The 23,093-nt window shown below is 35.4% G+C and overlaps 2 protein-coding genes across 4 annotated transcripts; one reads left to right on the forward strand and one right to left on the reverse strand.

The window, feature by feature from the left end:
• Positions 1 to 4,728: 4,728 nt before the first annotated feature.
• Positions 4,729 to 11,521, reverse strand: LOC123699005 (protein lethal(2)essential for life). The gene is made up of 3 exons (XM_045645864.1): positions 11,392 to 11,521; positions 7,103 to 7,333; positions 4,729 to 5,251 (listed from the first exon to the last, which is right to left on the reverse strand). The coding sequence occupies exons 2-3, from the start codon at positions 7,331 to 7,333 to the stop codon at positions 4,910 to 4,912; spliced, it is 573 nt and encodes a 190-aa protein (XP_045501820.1). The 5' UTR covers positions 11,392 to 11,521; the 3' UTR covers positions 4,729 to 4,909.
• A 2,755-nt stretch (positions 11,522 to 14,276) lies between these two features.
• LOC123698981 (GPI ethanolamine phosphate transferase 2) lies at positions 14,277 to 23,045 on the forward strand. Of its 3 annotated transcripts, XM_045645822.1 has the most exons (14): positions 14,277 to 14,408; positions 14,510 to 14,852; positions 15,232 to 15,418; positions 15,765 to 15,830; positions 16,787 to 16,996; positions 17,195 to 17,398; positions 17,732 to 17,865; positions 18,206 to 18,399; positions 19,306 to 19,496; positions 19,690 to 20,273; positions 20,525 to 20,637; positions 20,778 to 21,385; positions 21,748 to 21,917; positions 22,567 to 23,045. In XM_045645822.1, exons 2-14 carry the CDS (start codon positions 14,695 to 14,697, stop codon positions 22,820 to 22,822), a joined length of 3,075 nt encoding a protein of 1,024 aa, XP_045501778.1. In that variant the 5' UTR covers positions 14,277 to 14,408; positions 14,510 to 14,694; the 3' UTR covers positions 22,823 to 23,045. The 3 variants fall into 3 exon arrangements, with proteins under 3 accessions (XP_045501778.1, XP_045501777.1, XP_045501779.1); XM_045645821.1 differs by having other exon boundaries at positions 14,277 to 14,852; XM_045645823.1 differs by lacking the exon at positions 15,765 to 15,830 and having other exon boundaries at positions 14,277 to 14,852.
• The last annotated feature ends 48 nt before the right edge of the window (positions 23,046 to 23,093 follow it).

A 23,093-nucleotide genomic window follows, 5' to 3' on the forward strand; every position in this document is an offset into this window, starting at 1 on the left:
TAAATATTCTACAAAGTATAATATATTTAAGTAGGTAGGTATATAACTTCAATAGGTAGGTACCTATGTAGTTTACCTACCTTATATCCACAAATGATTCATAATATTTTTTTGCTTTCAGGAATTATTTTAATGCTTGTCGATTATCATAATACCTAAACGATAAGTTAAAACATAGGTAGGTAGGTACCTACATACGACTTCTCTCTACAGCCTAGGTACCTACTTTACTACCTACCACTAACTACCCACATTGAGATATTTTCATGAATAAATAGTTCTGTCTAGGTAAGTAAGTAAATTTCTTTTTTCCTAGGTACCTACCTATTTCCCAAACAAAATTAAAAGTTGCAGGTATTGTCGTTAATAATTACCTATTAAGATTAGGTAGGTAGGTACCTACTTCCCTAGTTAGCCAACCAACAATGCCTTCAAGTTTCAACCAACTTTTTAAAAAGATCAGTGATCACCACATTTTTCATTAAAAAAAAAGATTAGGTAAGAGGTAGGTATTATACCTATAGGTACATTTAATTTGTCTGCTACCCTAACTTTGGTAAAGGGCACACACATTGTGAGTAGGTAGGTACGTAGGTAGTGAGTTGTGACATCTGGCCAGGCCAAAACACACTTGGCCAGTGTGATGAATTCTAAACTAAAATCTAAATCTTGTAGGTATGTCCTGCATGTCCTTGAAGTGGAATACCTACCTAAATAAGAGTTGATAGTGAGTTTTTTCTATAGACTAGGTATAATATATAAATAATAGGTAAGTAGCTAGGTATTAGTGATTCGTAAAATAGGTACCTAGTAGGTTCAGTTCAAGTTAGTACCTACCTAGTGCATGTATTGTGTAGCGAGTGTCTCGAGATTTTTTATAATCCAAGATAATTGCAGGATAATTCCTATAGGTATCTAGGTATGTGCATAACTACCTATAGGTACGTCCATTTCTCTGGAAGATTCACCCTCATTGAAGGTACCTAATACCTATGTGTATTGTCATACCTATGTAGGTAAATTAAAAACTGAACGATGTATAAGTACCTATCTACTTATGTAGGTATAATACCTAGGTAGGTACTTAATGAAAATAGAGGTAGATAGATATATGAATTATGAAGTCGGTTAGGTATGTACTTACTTAGGTACCTACCAAGTAGGTACCAACTTGACTTTTGATAACACCTTTTCTAATAAATCTAAAAAACATACAAAAATAATTTATTTCTTCCTGGTCCTGTTTAGTTACCTACCTAAACAGGTAAAGATTACTCCTTACTGTTGAATTTTTTTTAATTTCTTTTTGATACCTAAGTAGACAGTAAAAATGTCAAAAAATGAAAACTGATAATCATAAAAGAAATTTTTAAAAATAAATTAATTTTATTGTAATACAAATATAATATGGAGCTTTTATACGACCTCTAAAAAAATAGTCCATTCAGTTTCTAGACCAATCACTCACTTCAAAACTTCGATTGATAACTACAAAAAGATTATTTGTTCAAACAAAACAAAAGTATGACCAAAATATGTACGTAGAATCGTATTAAGTTGGTATAGCTAGGTAGGTAGATAGGCTCAGACAGCAGAAATTAATACAACAGGCAGATCAATCGCTTGTCGAACTGCACTGTGAACCAGTTTGCTTGGTGGTCTAAGTTATAACATTATGGAGTTTTAATAAATATTTCTTTTCGTAATTTTTGTAACACATATACCAAATGGTAAGGAATTTTTATTTTCAAAAGCAAATGATATTTCAATTATAAACAATCTGCTAGTTGCCATCTCATCTCTTCTTTCGAGGACGGTCTATTCATTTATCTATGACGTATCTACGCGTTTGTTATAACTGTTTACTATGTGGTAGGTCCTTAAATTTTGGCCTATTGTACCAATAAATTTGTTATTTTCTGGTTAAAATAACTTTACTCCATTTCCAAAATAAAGAAACGGTACTTACCTACCAATTTCTAAGCTACGAATATTTTTTATTTGTACTTTCTTGAAGAGAAAGGGTAAGTTACAAATGACAAAACACAATACATATAGGTAGCATTGGAATAATATTTAGTGCATGATAGCATTTAATTAAAAGTTCATTTTATTAAATAAACAGCTGCGCTTCGCAGTTTCACTCATGTGGGTCTGCTCCTGTTGGAGCAGAGTCATAATGATATACCTATACCTAACTATAGGTTACCTTCCTCGATAAATGGGCTATCTATAACACCGAAATAATTTTTCAAATCGGACAAGTAGGTAGTTCCTGAGGTTAGCGCGTTTAACCAAACAAACAAACTCTTCAGCTTTATAATATTAGTAGATTATTATATATTTTTACTTGAACTAGGTACAGAAAACTGATATAAGTATGATATTATTGTTGAGAATGTAAATAAAGTAAAAAAATTTTTCCGCTTATTATTTAACCATCCTTTATTTATACAAATGACTAAAATTAATCCTACCTACAAGACAACATTTTAAAGGATTGAAGCTAAACCTAATGCTGAGCTTGCCCTCTCGGCCAATATAAAATGAAGCTATCTTCGCTAAATACAATCATTCAAGCACAATCAACTCAACAAGCAAATCAGCGCGCGAAATATAATCCAACACAATAAATTCCAACTAAATAAATATTCCCTCACTTGGGCCACACGGGCGTTAATCGCTTGGGGCTGATTGATGAACCCCCCTCCCCCCGCCGACCACCGTTTAGAGCTGAGTGATCCATGGCCGCGAGATCTATTACCGGTTCAAACTTGCGATACTTTTATTTCACACATTTACTAATGCAAATGCTTTCTATTAATTGTTGTGGTCGTTAATGTTTGTCATTTTATGTAGACGTACCTACCTACTATAGCCTATAGGTACCTAAGTATGACGTTTCAAGATCTCACAGGAAATTGTGGTACCTACCTACCTAAGTGTACCCTGTGTACCTCTAGGTTCAAAATATCACAATAAATGTATCACATACCTATAGTTATTACTTATTATATTACCGTGTACGTTGTTTGTTGTGTTGTAATAAATGATTTGATTTGAAGGTCTTCCGATTTATTAGAATTACATATCCTATACAAATAGATACACTGCCCTTTTTTGTTAGTCTTCTATTAATTTGTAGATAATTACCTAATTTTTATCGTTTGTTTTATTTGTAATGCAACCAATAAACCTGTTATTTATTTTTTAATTAATTTTTGCAGCCTTCTTTGTGCATGAATTTTTAATTTCGTTGGTCGATAAAATAATTTAAAATTGAAAAAAATTATTACCTAAACTACCTACACTCCGAAAATATTTAAAATATTGTAAAACAATTAATATCTAATATAAAGATAAGAATAATTAACGCCGTTTATCCTTGTAACAATTATTATAAGGTCAACTTATTTTTCTTATCAGCCATTTAGGTAGGTATATTACCTAATACAGTAGGTAGGTACACTTTATAATTTCATCTGCAGTTTGCTGCCTGAAGTTTTTTAAAACTTGGGATCTGAGGTGCGCCTTTTTAGAGACGTAGGTATAGGGTACCTATGTGAATAGAAAACGGTACCTAATACATAATTATATTATGTAGAAATAACAAACATCTATTTGACAACAAGAGCTCATGTCTGTCGCGTCGTGACAAATCTAAAATGGATCGGTATGTTTTCATGTTTTTCCGGGAGATGGCACTAGTATCAGTTGAAAATTGAAATACAAATTTATCAAAAGAGCACTGAACTAATTATGGAGCAAACAATCGAAGAAATATTAGTAAGTAACCAATGCAGCTTTTGTCATTACGATAATAATGAAAGCCCTTTTAAAATCATTGTTAGCTATTTGTCTACTTTTTGTCTAAAAACCGATGATAAATTTTAAAATCTACAAATCAACGTGTGTACTGTGTAGGTACGGTCTACTACTGACTGTACCTACTGCTGTGACTGTACTTCAATGGGAAAACAATCAACAAACAGCAAAGGGCATCGGCATTCTGAATTCCACCCCTACCCTCGAGGACGTTGATAAATTAACAATATTATTGAACTGCAAGACTCAGCGAGAAAATTAAATTAGTCGGACACTTCTTTATTGCGCTGGGCGAGGTAAAGACTAGCTTAAATTACGGAAAGCCTGACATTTTTACATTAACACATGTTTCTAGAACCGCAGTGTCCTCCGACTCATTAACTAGTGGAGGAATTATTATTCATTATTTGTTGTTCGCTCGTGTGGGACGCGTTCCCATATTGCTTTTTGCGGCATTTTGCATTTGCTAAACATTAATGTACGGTCGCGGTTTACTCAGGGCATGCAAGTGTGCTTAAGTATTTCTTGGTAATGTGAACGGTTCCTTATATATAAGGCGCGAATGAATGGACCCAGCGAATTTACGAGATTCTCCGGTAACAGGCGGTGGTGCATGCGTGAAGCATTTACCCTTGCAAATATCCAAACCATGAATATATCGCTAATATATTTGTTTTTTGGAATTTAGGATAAAAACATAAGTATATTAAAAATTTTAATTATTGGTCGCAAATGAAATTGTAAACGGTAAGGCACTAAGGCAGGCTATATTTCTATGCAATAACTATCCGAGGAAATCATGTTTCGAATAGACAACATAATCAATGATTCGTATTTCGTAGCAATGTTTACTAGCACACCTGCACACTGTTAATTTACTGTGTCTAAATAAAAATAATAAAGTATTAAATTATCGTTTAATGTTCATTTTTACAAAATTACAGTGATGTTTTGCATTCCTTTTACATTTCTAATTCGTAAATTTCGAATCGTCCGTTGTTGGCCAACAGCGGATAAAAAATAAATGCTATTCACGTTTCGGTCGTTTGCTTGTAAGCGGTTATCTATCGAGTGTCTTGGCACGTTAAGGAGATGTGATGATGGGTACATTTTGTTCCCGAGATTCGGTCTTGGGGGCTTCTGGCTGCTTGGCAGGGCCTGTCTTCATGATGGGAATGACCCTTTCTCCTGCGTTGGGTGGGGGGCGTTTGGGAGCTGTGATTGTGAGTACTCCGTCAGATGACAGGGAACTGATAACGTCAGCAACATCGTAGCCAGAGGGGAGGATGTAGCGACGAGTGAATTGGCGGGAAATGAAGCCGTGCTCGTCTTGTTTCTCTTCGTGTTTGCCTTCTACTAAAATGCAGTTGTTGGACGCTTTCACTGTGATCTCTTCGGGGGTGAACTGTTGCACGTCAAGGATAACCTGGAATTGAGAAATTCATATTTTAATTACCATTACTTGGTTAATTGTCACTACTTGGTTAATTGATAGATTTGTATGTTACAAACATTTCCATTGCTAATTCTATTGGACTACGGAATAAGAGAGCTCAGACCTCGTATCACCAACTACCAAGTTTGTGTGTTAATGATGTAAATTTATTTATACCTGATAATATTTTCACTCTATTATTTTGTCGATTTAGGTATATCAAAAAATTAACTACCTATTAGGCGCGGTCCCAGGGGGGTGGTCACCGCAGCGGGTCATGGCACTTAGGGTAGTGAGGGCGTACCGCACGGTCTCATTCGAGGCAGCGTGCGTGATGGCCGGGACGCCCCCGTGGGAACTGGACGCCGAGATGCTCGCGGACGTGTATCGCCGCGTCTCGGCGTCCAAGTCGCTTGGGTTCAACCCATCTTATGAAGAGGTTGAACAGTGGAGGGCTGAAGCTGTCGAACGGCGGTTCCGGGAGTGGGAACACCGGCTCGAAGAGCCCAGCGCTGGAGAGCGGACGGTCGCAGCGATTCGACCGGTGCTGCGAGAGTGGTGCGACAGGCGGCATGGGGCCATAACCTTCCGCCTTACACAGGTGCTGTCTGGGCACGGTTGCTTTGGGCGGTATCTGTGTAAAGTCGCGAGGAGGGAGTCCAGCATGGCTTGCCACTGGTGCGCCTGCTCGGAGGACACGGCAGATCATACTCTTGCCGCGTGCCCCGCGTGGGCCGAGCCTCGTGCTCGCTTGGTCGCCGTCGTCGGGTCGGATCTCTCTCTGCCCTCCATTGTTCGCGCAATGGTGGGCAGCGACAGATCCTGGCGCGCGGTGATCACGTTCTCCGAGGATGTGATCTCGCGGAAAGAGGAGGCGGAGCGGGTTCGCGAGAGGGATCCTCACGCGGACCCGATCCGGCGCCGACGTCCTATTGGGCGTCGTCGTCGCGTTGCTGCTGATTTGCGCGGCCGCAACCAGCCTCCCTAACGAGGGGCGCCGGGCGATGGAGCGGGGATTTAGTCCATCGTCCGGTGAGATGAGGCGGCGCGAGACGTGTTCCGCTCACGCCGCCCCATGAGGTCAGAGCTGGCGGGCTCATAGTTTGTGTTGGCCTGGAGTCGGGCGGCTGCTGATGGGGTCACGGACGAATTCTACTTATACCCGTGGCCCCGTCGTTGATGTGGCTTGACGGAACACAGTGGGGTTTTGGTCGGTAGGAATCCGACATAACCCACGGCCCTTTCCCCGGACGCCGTGGGTATCTATGCAAGATTTCCCCACTTAAAAAAAAAAAAAAAAAAAAGGGGGGTGGTCACGGGGGACATGATTCCTCCCAAAATCGTACTCGATAAAATAGAAAAAAGTTCTTACACTGTGCAATATACAAAAAAAAACTGGCTAAGTGCGAATTGGAGTCACTTGATCCCTTGCAAATGTTGAAATTTGCAGCTAACGGCTGGCGACTCGCACTTGGCCGGTTTTTCTTTGTAAATTTAAAAATAAGTAAAAAAAACTTATAGAGATTTTCTCAAGTTTTTGCTTATCACTTCTATTGAATACGATATTTAGCGAGTACGATTGGGGGGGGAGGTTGCATAACTTTCCAGCCGCGTGACCCCCCCCCAAAATGTCAGGCTGGAACCGCGCCTGCTACCTATGGTCATGCATATAGTCAGTTACTTAATATTAATTTTGTAAATAAATCTAAGTATACCTACCTAGTCAACTTATTTAACTCTCAATAAGTACCTAATTATTATACTTTTTAAAGGCATTAAGTAGGTGTTTACTGTTTGTATGAAATATGTGAAATATTATACCTACGTGTAATACCTAATTACCTCAAACTTTTCCTTGGTCAGGTTGATAGTACTAGACGACTCCTGCCTAGCCAAGTTGGTTCTCCACGGCCTAAAGTAGGAGTTTCTGAAGAGGGAGGTAGAGGGGAGTGTGGTCAAGGAGGAGAGGAGGTCGTCCTTCCTTAGACCCATGCCGAAGTGCTGGTCGAGCAGCCGGGAAGGGCGCTCCCAGTCATCCCACCAGTCGCGGAAGAGCATTGGAACTATGGACATCTGGAAACATTTGTATGGTATAATTAGTATATTGGAGATGATTATAATGTCTATGATGTAGTACAAAGAAAAAGAATGAATGTCTATGACACGTCTATGATGAAGTAAGAAGAAATTTTTGTTATCATGCAAATCTGTTCAGTGCCTATAGTTTAGTTCTATCCACAAATAAAATTAACTCTCAACATTAGATACGGATTCGGGATATCTAGACACGCGGCAGCGTGTCAAGCCGAGTTCAAGCGAAGAGAACTGGCGAGCAGCAGCCGTGTGTATATTTACACGAACCATTTCGAGCCACTTTTCGACCCCTTATAACTCGAAAACTATTTAAGTTAAATAAACCAAATTTAGTACATATCAAGAGGACCTCAAGATAAACAAGAACCTTAAATTTCATAAATACAGATTAAACAGTTGCGTAGATATTAATATCCAAAAATCGCAATTTTTAAGACTGACTGACTTATAGACATATACAAAACCTAACCCACTTCCAGATGACCTAGAAAGTTCAAATTTTGTAATCAACTAGGTAATAGTGAGTGTACAAAGGAAAAAATCAGAAAATACTGAATTTATCTGTATTTAATTTTTTTTTCAATGACATTAATTTTGTTTGTATGGAAAAATGGAAAAGTTTATAAAAATAGAAAATATTATATTCACCTTACTAGTCTTAAAAAATAGATCAAAACTAGTCAGTGGCCGAAAAAAATTTTGAAATCCATCAATAAATGACTGAGATATAGATTATTGAAGTTTACATATTTTAGCGCGAAACATCTGTAGATTCGAAGCGCCTCTGACATCACACTCACTCGTGCTAGTATCGCTAGGGCGGATTACTTCGATTGCATGATTTCTTTATTCAAAACTGTTATTAAACGTAAAATAAAAGAAAATTGTAATAAAAATATTGCTCATACAGTTAAAAATAATATATAATTTTACAAATTCACATATCTTTATTCTTTATTTATGAGTGTTTAGTTTATTTTTAATTTCAGTGTAATGGAAGAAGGCTTTGTCGAAGGTCGAAATGATTTAATTTGCGTAATATTAATATTAATATAAGTGAAACATCTTTAGGCGCGTTTAGAGTAAAATTTCAAAATCTCGTCATGGCAATACCGTAACGTCATGGAGTAAAGCGACGATTCTTCTACAACGATCTTTGAATCTTTGTAATAGTGTGTGTACATATTCACGCTGGAAATTGCAGATAATGACGGGGCAATGTGCGCTGACATTCATAACATACAAGAAAATATAGAAAATAATACTAAACAAACCATACAAAGAATCCGCAAGAAAAAAATATAAAAAAAATCGTATATAAAAAGTATTATATTCATAAAGTAAATCAAATTTGCAGAGTAATTTTCTGTACAAAAAGTAATGATATCCCACCAAAAACATAAATGTAAAAATTGGAGCCGAGTTCAATCGTTGACTTAATTTGCCAAAAAAGAAATGAGATCTAATTAATGTGTGCCAAGTTCTGCAGACAGTCCAGAAATTTATTTACAAAGATGTATTAAGTTCTTAGGTTGACTGAAAACTCAATTGTTTTATTTTCCCTTAGAGAACAATGTTTATTCCAAAATATAACTTTTTTAATTTGAATATTATAATTATTTTCACAAAGCAAACAACTAATGACCTATTGAACCCCATAATTTGATGAGGCTAGTTTTACATACTGTTTATATTTTGTGAAGTTCTAAAAACTAGCCTCATCAAATTATGGGGTTCAATAGGTCATTGGTTGTTTGCTTTGTGAAAATAATTATATTATTCAAATTAAAAAAGTTATATTTTGGAATAAACATTGTTCTCTAAGGGAAAATAAAACAATTGAGTTTTCAGTCAACCTAAGAACTTAATACATCTTTGTAAATAAATTTCTGGACTGTCTGCAGAACTTGGCACACATTAATTAGATCTCATTTCTTTTTTGGCAAATTAAGTCAACGATTGAACTCGGCTCCAATTTTTAACCGACTTCAAAAAAAAGGAGGAGGTTATCAATTCGGCCGGTATATTTTTTTTTTTTTTTTTTTTTATGTATGTACACCGATTACTCCGAGGTTTCTGAACCGATTTACGTGATTCTTTTTTTGTTCGATGCAGGATGGTGTCGAATTGGTCCCATAAAAATTTTATTCGGCTAGGCCCAGTAGTTTTTATTTTATGAGCATTTTTGTCTGTACTCGATGACTTAATTATTGGAATGTAGCAAGTAACTTTGATTCACTTCCCGGTAACCGATTGAGCTGAAATTTTGTATAAGTGTGTAAATTGGATAGCGATGAAACATTATCATGACATAGAGCTGATTTGATGATGGAATCGGAAGGTGGCCATAGGAACTCAGTAATATATTGACTCAACTTTATCGAGTTTGGGCTCGTTTGATTCGTGTTGAAAATTACACTAAAAAGTATTAAATAAAATTAACTGCGTTAAAAACAACCGACTTCAAAAACGGAAAAGTAAAAAATAAAAAAGATTTGATATTATTAATTACTACATATTATTTAGATGTGCTATTTATTAAATAGGTTTGAAGTCGGTGCCAAACACTAAGCACTTAGTATTAAGCCCGTGCACCGACATCAAACCTATTTAATAAATAGCACATCTAAATAATATGTAGTAATTAATAATATCAAATCTTTTTTATTTTTTACTTTTCCGTTTTTGAAGTCGGTTGTTTTTAACGCAGTTAATTTTATTACATTTATGTTTTTGGTGGGATTAAAATATAAGGAATAAAGCGTTATTTTATGTAAGAAGACAATATTGTTTGCTTTTAATATACAAATTTACGACCACATTATTTCACATCTTCGTGTAAAATAATAAATCTATGTGTAGGTAGGTATGTAGGTACGCTATGTTTTATTGCATTGTTTATATTTAAAGTCTCTTCAAGAATACTGATGGCAGTAAAATTATTTTTGGACATTACGACTGAATTGTAAGGTGTGGTGTCCCGCGTTGTATAGTTTGGTATATCTATGGAGCAACCGGTAGATTCATAATATTATGTTGATCGATTTTCTTTAGGGGCAAAGAGCCATTTCATTTTCAGACTGAAACCTTTATTTTTCTAATCGCAGTATTTTGCTTACAGTCAAAGAAATAAAGTTAGATACCTATGTAGGTACTCTCGCCACACAGTCTCACAGATCTCGATTACTGAAAAGTTCTGAAAGCTCTTATGATATGAAAAGTCAAATATATCATGTGTTGAAAAATTTAGTTTTATAAAATAATCTTTTATCTATAACTATAATATTATAATTGCTCAAAGGTGGAAAACAAAGCAATGAAGTCCCCTATAAATCAGAATCTACGCCTCATTTAAAACGTAGTAGTTCTAATAACTATCGAAAACTGGAACATTTCCATTGGTGATTCACCTGAAAACGCTTTTAGATCTGATGCAAGAGAAATCTCACGCTATGGGAGGTATGCGATGATTATTATCTTAGTTTTGTAAATATATTTAGTGCGTCTATTTGAGGACATTGTATCATGACGCTATTTTCGTTGCAATAAAACGTGGCGTTGCATGCATCTTATTGAATTATTTGTTATGCAAATTTCAGTTTTATTATATTTGTGATAAATCTATCTACCTACTTATATTTGATTCTGATATAAAAAAAACGTAACAAAATTTTTTACATTTTCCTGCGTTTTCGTTTTATACAGGCACCTAATTAACTAATTAAGTGCAATTACATTGCCATAGTCCTTTATTTAACACCATAATATTAGAGACAAAAATTGTACAAACGAGGAAGTTAGTTAACTATAAATACTAAGTCAAAAACATCATACAGTAACTACAAATTTTCTTTTACTACCTAATGGAAAATGATTTTCTCATTTTCTCTCAGAAAGCTGCAAACACCAAACTATCAACTAATATGCATAAAAGCATGCAGTCTTTTTTCCAAAGCTAACATAAAAAATCTAGTCATTCTAGTCTTTAAACAAATTAGTTCGTATCTGTAAAAATAAATAAACAAAAAGTTATTTACCTTTAAAAGTTTTGTTTCGTTGCAGGCGCGCGCTGCGTCGTGCTCGTTAAGACTAATGCTACCGCGTTTCAGTACAGATTTAAATAGATATTTTCAGCTGCCCACTCTGCGTGATTCAGACTTCAGTGGGAAAGCACCTTGAACTTGGCGGTAGGTGGGTGACCACACGTTTGGGTTTTAACGGACAATCCATTATTGTACGATCTGATAAGCAGGGAATTAAGTTTTAATTTTCTTGCTAGAAACAAAAGTTAAAATATAGATATTTAGATTTTAATGGTAGACTGTCGAAACAAGATAAAAATAGAATGTTAATATGTAGTATTCTCTGAGTTGTAACATATCGTAAAACGATACGATAGAGATATTATATTTATATCATACCTACTCCAATAAATCAAATTGAGATTTGGATATGCCCATATACCTACAGTAGGTAGCTTCTTCGTAAAAAATGTACAGTACTCTCAAACTAATAATGCGCATAGAAAAATTCGAAACTGTTCGGCAACTGTCATATTCCGCGAGCCTCCGAAGATGATATGTAAGTATTTGTATATAGAGTGGTTAAATGTATTTTCTTCATGCATAGTTTATTAGAATTATGAGTTTTATTCTGATTTTATGGTAAGACAAATCACAAAGTTTAAATTTAAAAAATGATTTTCAAACACTGGTTTACATTTAAATTGTGAAATCTAATCATTAAAACGTCAGTACAAAGGATTTACAGAATCAGGGATTATCTCTATTTCTGATATCGTAGAATGATCAGAACTTTCATTATGCTCTTATAATTTTCACTTTCCCCACTGCTATCTGCTACCTGTGTAAATAATCATTTTATCGGAAAATTCAACTTTGAAACAAAACTAAGAAGGGTATGTAACAGCAGCTCTATATAATTCCATACAGAGATAATACGTGCGGTCACCAGTAAAGACGACTGACGGATTTTTGAATTTTTTGACTGACAGGCTAGCGTTACCTATCGCCCGAATTGTTTTCAATTGTGTATGACTCTGAATTGACTCCTATTTCTTCCCAACAAGGTGCAAGATGCAAGTGCATTGTTTAGGGCACTTACGATTCAATGATTCGGGGTGATTCGAGTGTTTCTGGAAATACGATAATTAGCGAAGATCTGCATGCGCATTATTAATTTTGGAGTAGGTACTGTAAGTAGATATCTACGTTTTATTTTTAATTTCATAAAAGAAATTGAACACTATACGTAGGTATCTATTATTAAAGTATTTTTCAATTAGGTACTATTGCATTAAATCAAAATAAATCTTCACATACCTAACACTTTTAGCTTCTGCACATCCGCCGTTTGCCACTAACAATTCTCAGATATAAATAAATAAATATATTTATTCTATTCTTTATAAATTTATATTTATAAAGCATTTGAATGCCATAAAAACCAAAAATATAAATTCAATTCTCAGATATTCAAAAATTGTGGTCGCCATGTAGTCTTAAGAGTTTGTATTAAATAAAGAAATTGAATCAAAAAAAGTGGGTGATTTGCAAGAATAAATACTTCAATTTGCGTAGGCGTCGTGATATAAACAGCTAAATTTAAAACTATTGTCAAACGGCATACCATCTAGAAACACCGTCATATCTACGTAGATGATGAATGATGATCGTGTAAAGTGAATCGTCATAGGTAATGTTATTCATAATAATTATTTCATATTACTTTTTAAGAACTAAATAGCCACTTTGGTGTATTCTTGGTGTAGGTATACCTATCTTAATCATAGAGTTAAAAGTTACCTAGATTTTCGAGCACCTTTCGCTGGAAATAAAACTCCTATCAGAAATCATGGTTATATTTCTGTTTTGTGTAAAAAAAATTCTATACCTAACAATTCAACAGAAATTAAGTATGTTTTCAGATGGATTATAATATTATTATCTCATTGCATCCGCTTAGAATGGAGTTGAGGATGGAGGTAGAACGAAGGAGGAGGATGGAGGTTTTTATGACAATTTAAAGTATCATGCAGTTAGTCAATGTCGTCGTCCGTCGTCCATTTTGGCGGAGTCCCTGCTTCTTGGGTGGAGGCTGGAGCCATTAATTAAGAGAAGAAGAAGAAGAAGTCAAATATTTTGAGCACCCAAATAGCAACCCAAATGTTAAGTAATTTCATGTAGCAAAACCAACAAATGTTTAATCGATTGATGATTATTACTTAAAATCGAGATGCTTCTTTAAAAGAAAGCAGAAATAAAAAAAAACAAAAATCAGCTTCAGCTGGCTCTCATCACAAAAATATTCTTTTCCTCTTGGTAAGTATAATTATGTACTATTGTTTACTTTTCTTTCTAATTATTTTTAACCCTTATTATTAATTAATGAACTATTTTGAAGCCCAACATTCATGGTAAACATTTGTTTAGCCTAAAAGTTTATCTTGCAGACTTGATAACGCATGTTCAAAAGTTCGCGCCTGAAGAACGTCATACTCCAAAGAGATTTCAGCAACATTATTGATCAAAAAATAACGTAGGTATGTAGTTATGGTACTATCTGGTACTATCGCTCAATTTCAAAGTAAGCAAGTTTTAATAATTCTATAAAATCACCTGAGAAAATCACATATAGAATGGCATGTGGTATATTTTAACCAGTCTGTATTATTAGGTATCACGTCTGTTGAATAATTATTTGTGAATCTGTAACCAATAAATTTTGACATTGACAGTTTGAACGATTGTGATTTGAGACAGGTGACCAATATATACATTAGACCTCTTTTTTAGAGTATAAGTATTCTTTGCATTAGACCTCTGTGCATTATACTCTTTGCAGGTGACTGATTGTGACTGTGTTGTACTCGTACTAATACCTAATCTGTGCTGTGTTGTGACTTGTGCCGTTGTGCGGAGTTGTTTGAGTAAAAATTAAAATATGTAAACAATCGTTTAACATAAAATATTACTATTAACGATTCCAGCACTGCATTAATTTAATTCTATATTCAACAAAACACTTTTTACCGGTATCCTATTTATAGTAAATAAACATTAAATTCCAATAAGTACCCTAAATCAATTCTTTATCACTTGTCGAAAGATAATCTCTATTACATATATCATACAGTTTCCCGGCATGTAACCTAACCATACCGCAACTGTTCCTAATTTCTCAATACTGCAATTAAAGTTAAATTGCTTAATTAACACAAGTGGGGAAAAGTAACACCGAAACCAAATGATGCAGTAAGGTACTACATGTATTTGTTTACTCATATCGGTTGAGTTTGCTAGTGATATTCGATAGGCATCATGTTGACGTGGTTGCTACACAAATGGATTGGTTTATGGCTACTTCTGATAGCCCTAGGAGGTATTTCTTTGTTCCTTTATGGATTCTTCCCTTTAAAATATCATTCCGGTAAGCTGGCGCATAGGGACGACTTGCCAAACTTCATTGAAGGAGTCAGGTAAGGATAATAATTTTATATTTATATTTTGTAAATAAATAAAACTACTCTTTTAGTTTTATAAAATATAAATTATTATGAGCAAAATTTTATTCAGTTAAATTCTGTAGAGACTAGAAATTAATAAGTTTATAGTCAGGTTATGAAATAATAATCAGAACTTAAATCGCTGGAAGATACACAAAAAAAAAACTACACTTTTCTTACTTTTCTTTCTCACACCAATATCATACAATATTGATATTACTAAGAGGCTACATAATATGTGACAACAATAACAACCTATAATCACTTTGTTGAGCACATACTAGAAATGATAAGATAAGTATTTGATTTGATAGATTTAGCCTATATTTAGCCTAGAAATACATATTTTCAGCATTGACGGCCATGAAGTATATAACTCAGGAGAAAACAGCGTAGTTTTAATGGTGATAGATGGTCTCCGATATGACTTTGCAACAGAAGAATACATGCCCTACACCGGGCAGCTGCTTAAAAATAAATCGGCTTGCATTTATGTATCTGTAGCTGAACCTCCAACTGTCACCATGCCTAGGATAAAGGTAAACTTAATTTTAAAGAAAAAGTATGAATTGAGTATGAATGTGAAAAATTTTTAGTGTTCATTTTTTGTGATATTTTTTATATGAAACAAAATTTAGAACAAATTTCTAAATTATGATAAAGTTTACAAAATTTATGCTGATCCTTCAAGTCATAAAATCATAAATGATTATCCATTTAACAACTTGAAATGTGGTATTTCAATTGTTATGATTAACAATTTCCTTTCTGACTTTTGTAATCCATGTAACATAACTATTAAAAAATAGCAGATTGCACAGTGCCAAAGAAAAAATTTTATGCAAGAAAAAACAAATAATTTATTTGTACATTATGATTATACAGTCACCGGAACGTAAGAAGGAAAAGGCACAGTGGAGGCGCACAATAAACTTCTGGCGGGATATATTCGCAAGTGTCACTTTATGTAACTTATACTTTGCTGCGTTGGTGCTGACACCAAAGAAAAAACATTTTTTTTTTCAAATATTATAAACAATAAGAAAATTATTAAATATTCATGTTGGAGTCAATATTGTTGATAAGTACTTAATTTCTAGTAAACTACACAATAAAGTTTTTTCTTTGGTGATTTGTGTATAATGGCTTGCAAAATTACTTGAGTTTTGTTTTAATCCTGCCTTGCTCTTGTCTTGGGGTCTAATGGAATGGTATATTAATATCAATAATGTAATAATTGCTAGGGATTGCTGTCACAAATATCCTATTGTAATACAAAATTGTAGTATGCTTTTTCACTTAGCCTACATTCACTTAACTACATAAAATCTTAATCAACATTAAAGTGGATAGAACAAATAACAAACAAGTTAAAAGGTGAAATAAAAGTAATACGAGGAAATAACTCATTAGATTTGTATCATCTAACACTGCATCATATTTGATATCAATACCTGAATATCCCTTTTACATAACACCATGTATTCCATGCTAAATTGCTTCTTAATTACAAGTAATAGAGTTTAAAATCAAATACACTTCACACATATGCATGTTCAAATGATATTAACCTGGCCTGTCTTACAAAATGTGCATATGTATAGTTGTGTATGGTGTTTGCTGTTATTAGTATGAAGTAGTATCATATTGTAAATAGAGCAGAAATTCAGTACAAAATTGTTTTATCATAGAAATGCTCTTCTATTACTGCTCTTCTATTTATGCTACATCAGAAGTTTTTTCTTTGTCTCAGCACTCTCAGCAACCAGCAAATGTGCATGCATGATATACTTAAAAACATTTGTCGTAAACATTGTCTTTTAAGTTTTTTTTTACAAAAATTATATTAAAGTCAATTGTAATCTTATATAATCTGTAGCATCTATAACTTTTTTTTACATGCACAGGCCATGATGACAGGCAGCGTGTCAACATTCGCGGACGTCGCTTTGAATTTTGGCGCGCCAGCCGTGCGCGGTGACAGCGTGTTACGTGTTGCCAACGCGAAGGGATGCCACTCTGTGCTCTATGGTGACGACACGTGGTTGCGACTGTTCCCTGGTCTATGGTCGGAGCATGACGGCACTACGTCGTTCTTTGTAACGGATTATACAGAGGTATGGTAATTCTGTGTATGTTATGTTACAGATTTTATATTAATTTTTTTTTTAAATATACTTTTAGTAAGTAATTTCAATATTATGGAGAAAAAGTAATGTAGAAGAACATTAAATAATCTGCATAAAATTTTATGAAAGAAAACAAATTTAATAAAAAGCCATGCAAAAATTAAATTCAAATATTATGTTTTCCAGGTAGACAACAATGTCACTCGACATTTGGATACTATCCTCACACCAAATGAGAATAAAAAATCAAAATTTGATTTCTTGGTGCTTCACTATCTAGGTTTAGATCATATTGGTCACCTAGAGGGCGCTAAGAGTCCTAAAATTAAACCAAAACTGATAGAAATGGATGATGTTGTGAAGAAAATACACATGGCTATGCAGAAATGGGTAAAGTATTTTGACACTTTTTTTTAATACTCATTCATTATCTGTACAGAAATAGACTCAATTTTTTATTTAAAGAAATTTTAGAATTCAATATTACAAATAATGAGAAGCAAATTACCTTCAATAATAACTTGGTTTATCTACCCACAAATTTATTTTAAAAATAGATTCATTGTACAGAATTTGTCCTGTTGTAGCAAAGGCCACACACCGACTTTTGCAATGACTATAGTGTAGTCATAGAAAATGGTGAAATTCATTTTTAACACCAAAAATATTTTTGTTTAATCATTAATATTATTAGTAACTGATCAAATATATGTCTTCTTTCAGGATAATACAGGTATCCTTATAATATGTGGTGATCACGGCATGCGAGATGCCGGCGGGCATGGAGGCTCCTCTGCTGCAGAGGTATTGGTTCCTCTTGTTGTTGTTAAGAGCGGTGGCTTCGAGTGTCCCCATGCGTGAGTAGTAAATCTAAGTAATAGTAATATAAAAGTTATCATGATATAATCTAAATAGTCAGTTCTAAGTTCTTAATTAGTCTATCAAATAAATGAAGAACTTTTGAGTGAATAAAATACTAGACTCAATCAGTATGCATACTTATGTTGTTATATAATCTTTATTTTGCGGAAATTAGTTAATTTAAGAAAAAAATAGTTCAGATGTATAGGTGGTTTAACTTAATATTTATGAATAATTTGCAGTAATCTAATCACTATTATTGTGTTAGAACTTTTAATGCTTTCTTTCTTTCTAATATCCCATATTAATGTTGAAAATTTTATTATCTGTCTTCAGCACAGGCCCAGGCCCAACAGTGGCTCAAGTGGACTTAGCACCAACGATATCGTGGCTATTAAACGCGCCCATACCGGGTGACAGCACGGGCAACATTCTGCCCGCGCTCATGCCGGCGGACATCAGGCAACACTTGTACTTGTTGCATGTGATCGCCGCGCACAACGCAAAGCAGGGCCTGCCCACTGATACTGGTGAGACATTATCTTACGTTATATACTATCTGTGTTAATAATAAACGCGCCCATACCGGGAGATAGCACGGGCAACATTCTGCCCGCGACTATCTGTGTTAATATTAAACGCGCCCATACCGGGAGACAGCACGGGCAGCATTCTGCCCGCGCTCATGGCGGCGGACATCAGGCAACACTTGTACTTGTTGCATGTGATCGCCGCGCACAACGCGAAGCAGGGCCGCCCACTGATACTGGTGAGACTTTGTCTTACATTATATACTATATGTGCTAATATTAAACGCGCCCATACCGGGAGACAGCACGGGCAGCATTCTGCCCGCGCTCATGGCGGCGGACATCAGGCAACGCTTGTACTTGTTGCATGTGATCGCCGCGCACAACGCGAAGCAGGGCCGCCCACTGATACTGGTGAGACTTTGTCTTACATTATATACTATCTGTGCTAATATTAAACGCGCCCATACCGGGAGACAGCACGGGCAACATGCTGCCCGCGCCGACTAGTACTGGTGAGACTTAACAATCATGGTTATATTGTTAAAGAGATGAACATGAACTTTACCCCACTATAATATTCACCCTATTGGCATACAATACATAACTGGATATACCAGAATGCTCAAAAATTGTCCGAAGCAAAACTCTGCCTACGCGTGTGATAGGCAGCGTAAATAAAGCGTGATACAATTTACTTTGACCATTACTTCTAGAGAAATGAGGTGTTAATTTCAATGAATGTTTTATACAACGCCGCTAGGATATTTTAAGTATTGCTAGAATTGTCTCTTAGGTATAGATGCTAAATCAAATTGCAATACATGTTTTCGACAAAAAAACTCATATAGGCTAAGAGTGAAATTTAAACTAAAATATTAAATATTTTACTAATACTTATTTCAGAATTTTTCAAGCAATTCAAACGTGCGGAAAGTCAATTCGCTCGCTATCTGTCCACTGGACAAGAGAGCGCGGCGAAAATAGCTAAGGAGTTTTATCAGGAATCCCTGCAGGAGATGACTAAATATTTGGCAGCTACTACCACTGATTTTGACATGTTTTCTTTGGGATTGGCCACTGTTTTACTGTATTTGGTAAGATTTTTTTTAATTCAGAAATATTGGAACAGTAGGAGTTTTGATTTGTTTATTTAAAATCAATAGATATAACAAAAATAAAATTATAACAAAGGATTGAAAACAGATTCCTAAAGAATAGGTAACATATAAACTTCATAAAATAGTTTTAAATATTTTTCTAATATCTCTTATTAATATCGTATTTCAGATTATGATAGCCCTCGTATGCGTGACTCTATACTCCCTACAACCAGACAACCAAAGAAAAATAAGCGTCACAGACCAGCATAAAACGAACATGGGCTCTGTCGTAGCATTCGCTATAATATTCGCTGTAATCGGCATTATTCTCACAATCAGCTGCTTTATAACGGAAACTAAGAGCCAATTCTGCTCTTTTACCCCCTTGTGGTCTATAGCGTTCACAATAACAGCATTCGTTCTGACCGTTGCATACTTTATTATTAAGAATGGTATGGAAAAAATTCGGGATTTATCCCCATTAAGGGAACTCAACGCTATAGACTATTTGCTAGTGATCGGGACGCTTTTCCACTCTTGGTCGTTCTTTGGAACGAGTTTTATAGAAGAGGAACATATGACGTGGTATTTCTTCTGGAATACTCTAATGTTCTTCGTGTTAGTGAGAACAATAGTGGTGGTTGTGATGTACTTTAGTAAGAGATATAGTGGAGCTACGGAAGTGCAGGATAAACCGGAGTTGGAAAGTCGAATGAGCGCTGTGGGAATTGGTATTGTACCGAAATGGGTGCTGCTTATTGCACTGCATCGGTGAGTGTTATTAATTATTGTGTTACGAAATAGTAGTTAATTGCGCTTGGGATAGTATAAGAAATATTGCTTGTAGCACTCAGAAATAATATAGCTTCTTCTGGTATATTTGTTTGTTTATTCCTGATCAAAACGGTTTTGACGTTGTTATTCCGTTTATTTATTTAACACATTATTGCACAAACTAACTGTGACAAAAATAACATTGTACCTATCTGACAAGATTACTTATTTAAAACATTATTTCACAGATATCTTCGTACAATGAACCAAACAGGAGACAGGTGGCTATTTCTTCCTGATACAGCGGATTGGTTGAATGCCCCTGAGAATTCATTCTATTTACAAGCTCATCTAGTTATTGGTAAGTAGTTATACTACGGATTTTTTTAAGTGAGTGACATACCTTTTTAGCTAGTGTATACCAATTTAGTTAGCTTTTTAGATAGGCATAAATTTTTCTTAGGACCATTAAAATCTCTCAATTTCTTTTTTTTATTCCAGGAACGTTACTAACACTCGCTATTTGCCTCTGGAATGTTCGATACATGAACAACTACTTGAAAATACACTCCATCCTGACAATACTCGCAACTATGTGCATACTTTGCTACCGTATAGCCACCAATGCCCTAAACACTCCCTTTGACGACATAAAAACTTGGGACAATATACTAATAGTAGATGTCTTCTGGTGGATTCTAAACGCACAAACAATATTCGAAATAATTACATACATCGGAGCTTTTAGAGGCTGCGGTAGCCAATTGCCCAATACAAATAAATTCGTCTATAGCAAGCCAAAAGAAAAGTCGGAAGATTACTTCTACGATGATATGGAAGAACCCTGGAATGTGGACGAAGTTAAACTGAACCTTATTAGATCGTTGTCTCATATAATGTATAACCAAATGATGTTGATTATAATACTATTAATGCGGCCACATAATGTGATAATGGTGCCGAGTATTTATATAACTTGTACGATAACATCTAAGTGCTTGGACCATAAGTTGTTGGATGCAAGGCCGGGCAGGAATACAGAAGTAGCTGATACTTTGGGGCTGGCTCTAGTTCATATATGGATTGGTGCTGTGTTTTACTTCTATCAGGTAAGTGTGTATTGATATTTTTTTTTTAATCAAATTTTTAGTTAAATGTTTTTTGCCTCTATGCTTGTATGTCTGCACTTATTACACTTGATTTTGGCCCACTTAAAACGGACAGATTTAATTCAAACTTTGTACAAGTGTATTAGTAAGTAAGAAGGATCGGTGACAATACGACAATTTATTGAGTTTAAGAGTGTTTTTTTTTTAGTTTAGGCGCGTTGAGAGTAAAATTTTAAGGTCGCATCATAGTAATACGGTCACGTCATACAGTAAGGCGATTTTGATAAATCTTGCCAAAGAAGTTTCACTTCTGGCACTTGTGCTCACTTTTTTTAACTATTGCTTAATAAACATGTCTCCAGGGCAACTCGAACAGCCTCGCGTCGGTGGACCTGGGCTCGGGCTACGTGGGGCTGGGCGCGTACAGCCCGCTGCGCGTGGCGGCCCGCATGGGGCTGCACGCGTACGCCGGGCCCGCGCTCGCCGGCGCCGCGCTCTTCTGCAACCTGGCAACCGCGCCCGCGCTGCCGAGGTGAGTGTGCTCGCAGCTTTATAGGTGTTAATAAGCGGATATCTTGTTGTGGTCAGTGTGACCACACCCCTCATTGAACGTGGGCGACCGCCGCACCCGTTCGCTTTGTCGAGGTAAGTGTGCACACAGCTTTATAGGATATTGTGACGCGTACAGTGTGAACACACCTTAACAAATAGATATCGTGTTGCGGTTAGTGTGCTCACACCCCACAGTGCGCTCAGCTCGTCGCGTGTGAACACACTTTACAGATGGATATCTAGACGTGCTGAGTGTGAACACTTCTCAACAGGCTGGACGCAGACACAGAGCTTTCATTTCCTTTTTCAACTATTTGGAATTTAATTTTGAAAAAAATTCGGCTTTAACTATTTTCATTGCAAATTTCATCCAAATCAATACATAATTACTAATTATCCATTAAAATTTAAGGGACAAACAAATAATCACATTCATAATATAAAATTTATATTTATATTATAAACATGGATTAAATAAAAAGGAATTTGGTTTTTGAAATAAGAAAATATCCAATTTTTTTTTTCTTTCCTTCCTTCCCTCTTTCCAATAAAAATATTTCTCGACTTTCGAAACAAAAACACAAGCCCCTAGAACCAAAACGCATAATTTATTTAATGTTTTTTTCTAGGTACCTAAAATCAGTGTGGCGTGTGATCAACATAATGGCGCTGCAGCGAGTTTACCAGCTAGCCATCTATTGCGTCATAGCCATCATATTCCGACACCACTTGTTTGTATGGTCGGTGTTTTCCCCAAAACTGCTTTACGACTTCGTCGCTACAGTATTTGCAGTGCAAGCTCTAACGACTATTGCGGAAATCAATATTCTTACCCACATTGTAAGCTGGATTTCGAGATCACTCACATACAAGAGATTGTCATAGGGAAGGCCTTTACAGCGTCCGACGCTGAGAAACCTCGCGAGAAGCAAAAATAGACTTAAACGCAAGTGCACAAGGTATAAAATACACGAGTGGAGAGAGAGGCAGAGACAACTGAATAAGTTTTTGAAATCCGATAATTTGGACATTATCACGACGGACAAGGTGCAATTGAAAGTGTTGTTACGGTGACTTTGTGTGAAAAATAAATATTATAAGACTTAAAGTGTATTTTACTTATTGTAAATGATATTAGTGAGGTAGTTTTAAAATA

The sequence above is a fragment of the Colias croceus genome, chromosome 17, assembly GCF_905220415.1.
Source record: "Colias croceus chromosome 17, ilColCroc2.1".
Classification (NCBI taxonomy): Eukaryota; Metazoa; Arthropoda; class Insecta; order Lepidoptera; family Pieridae; genus Colias; species Colias croceus.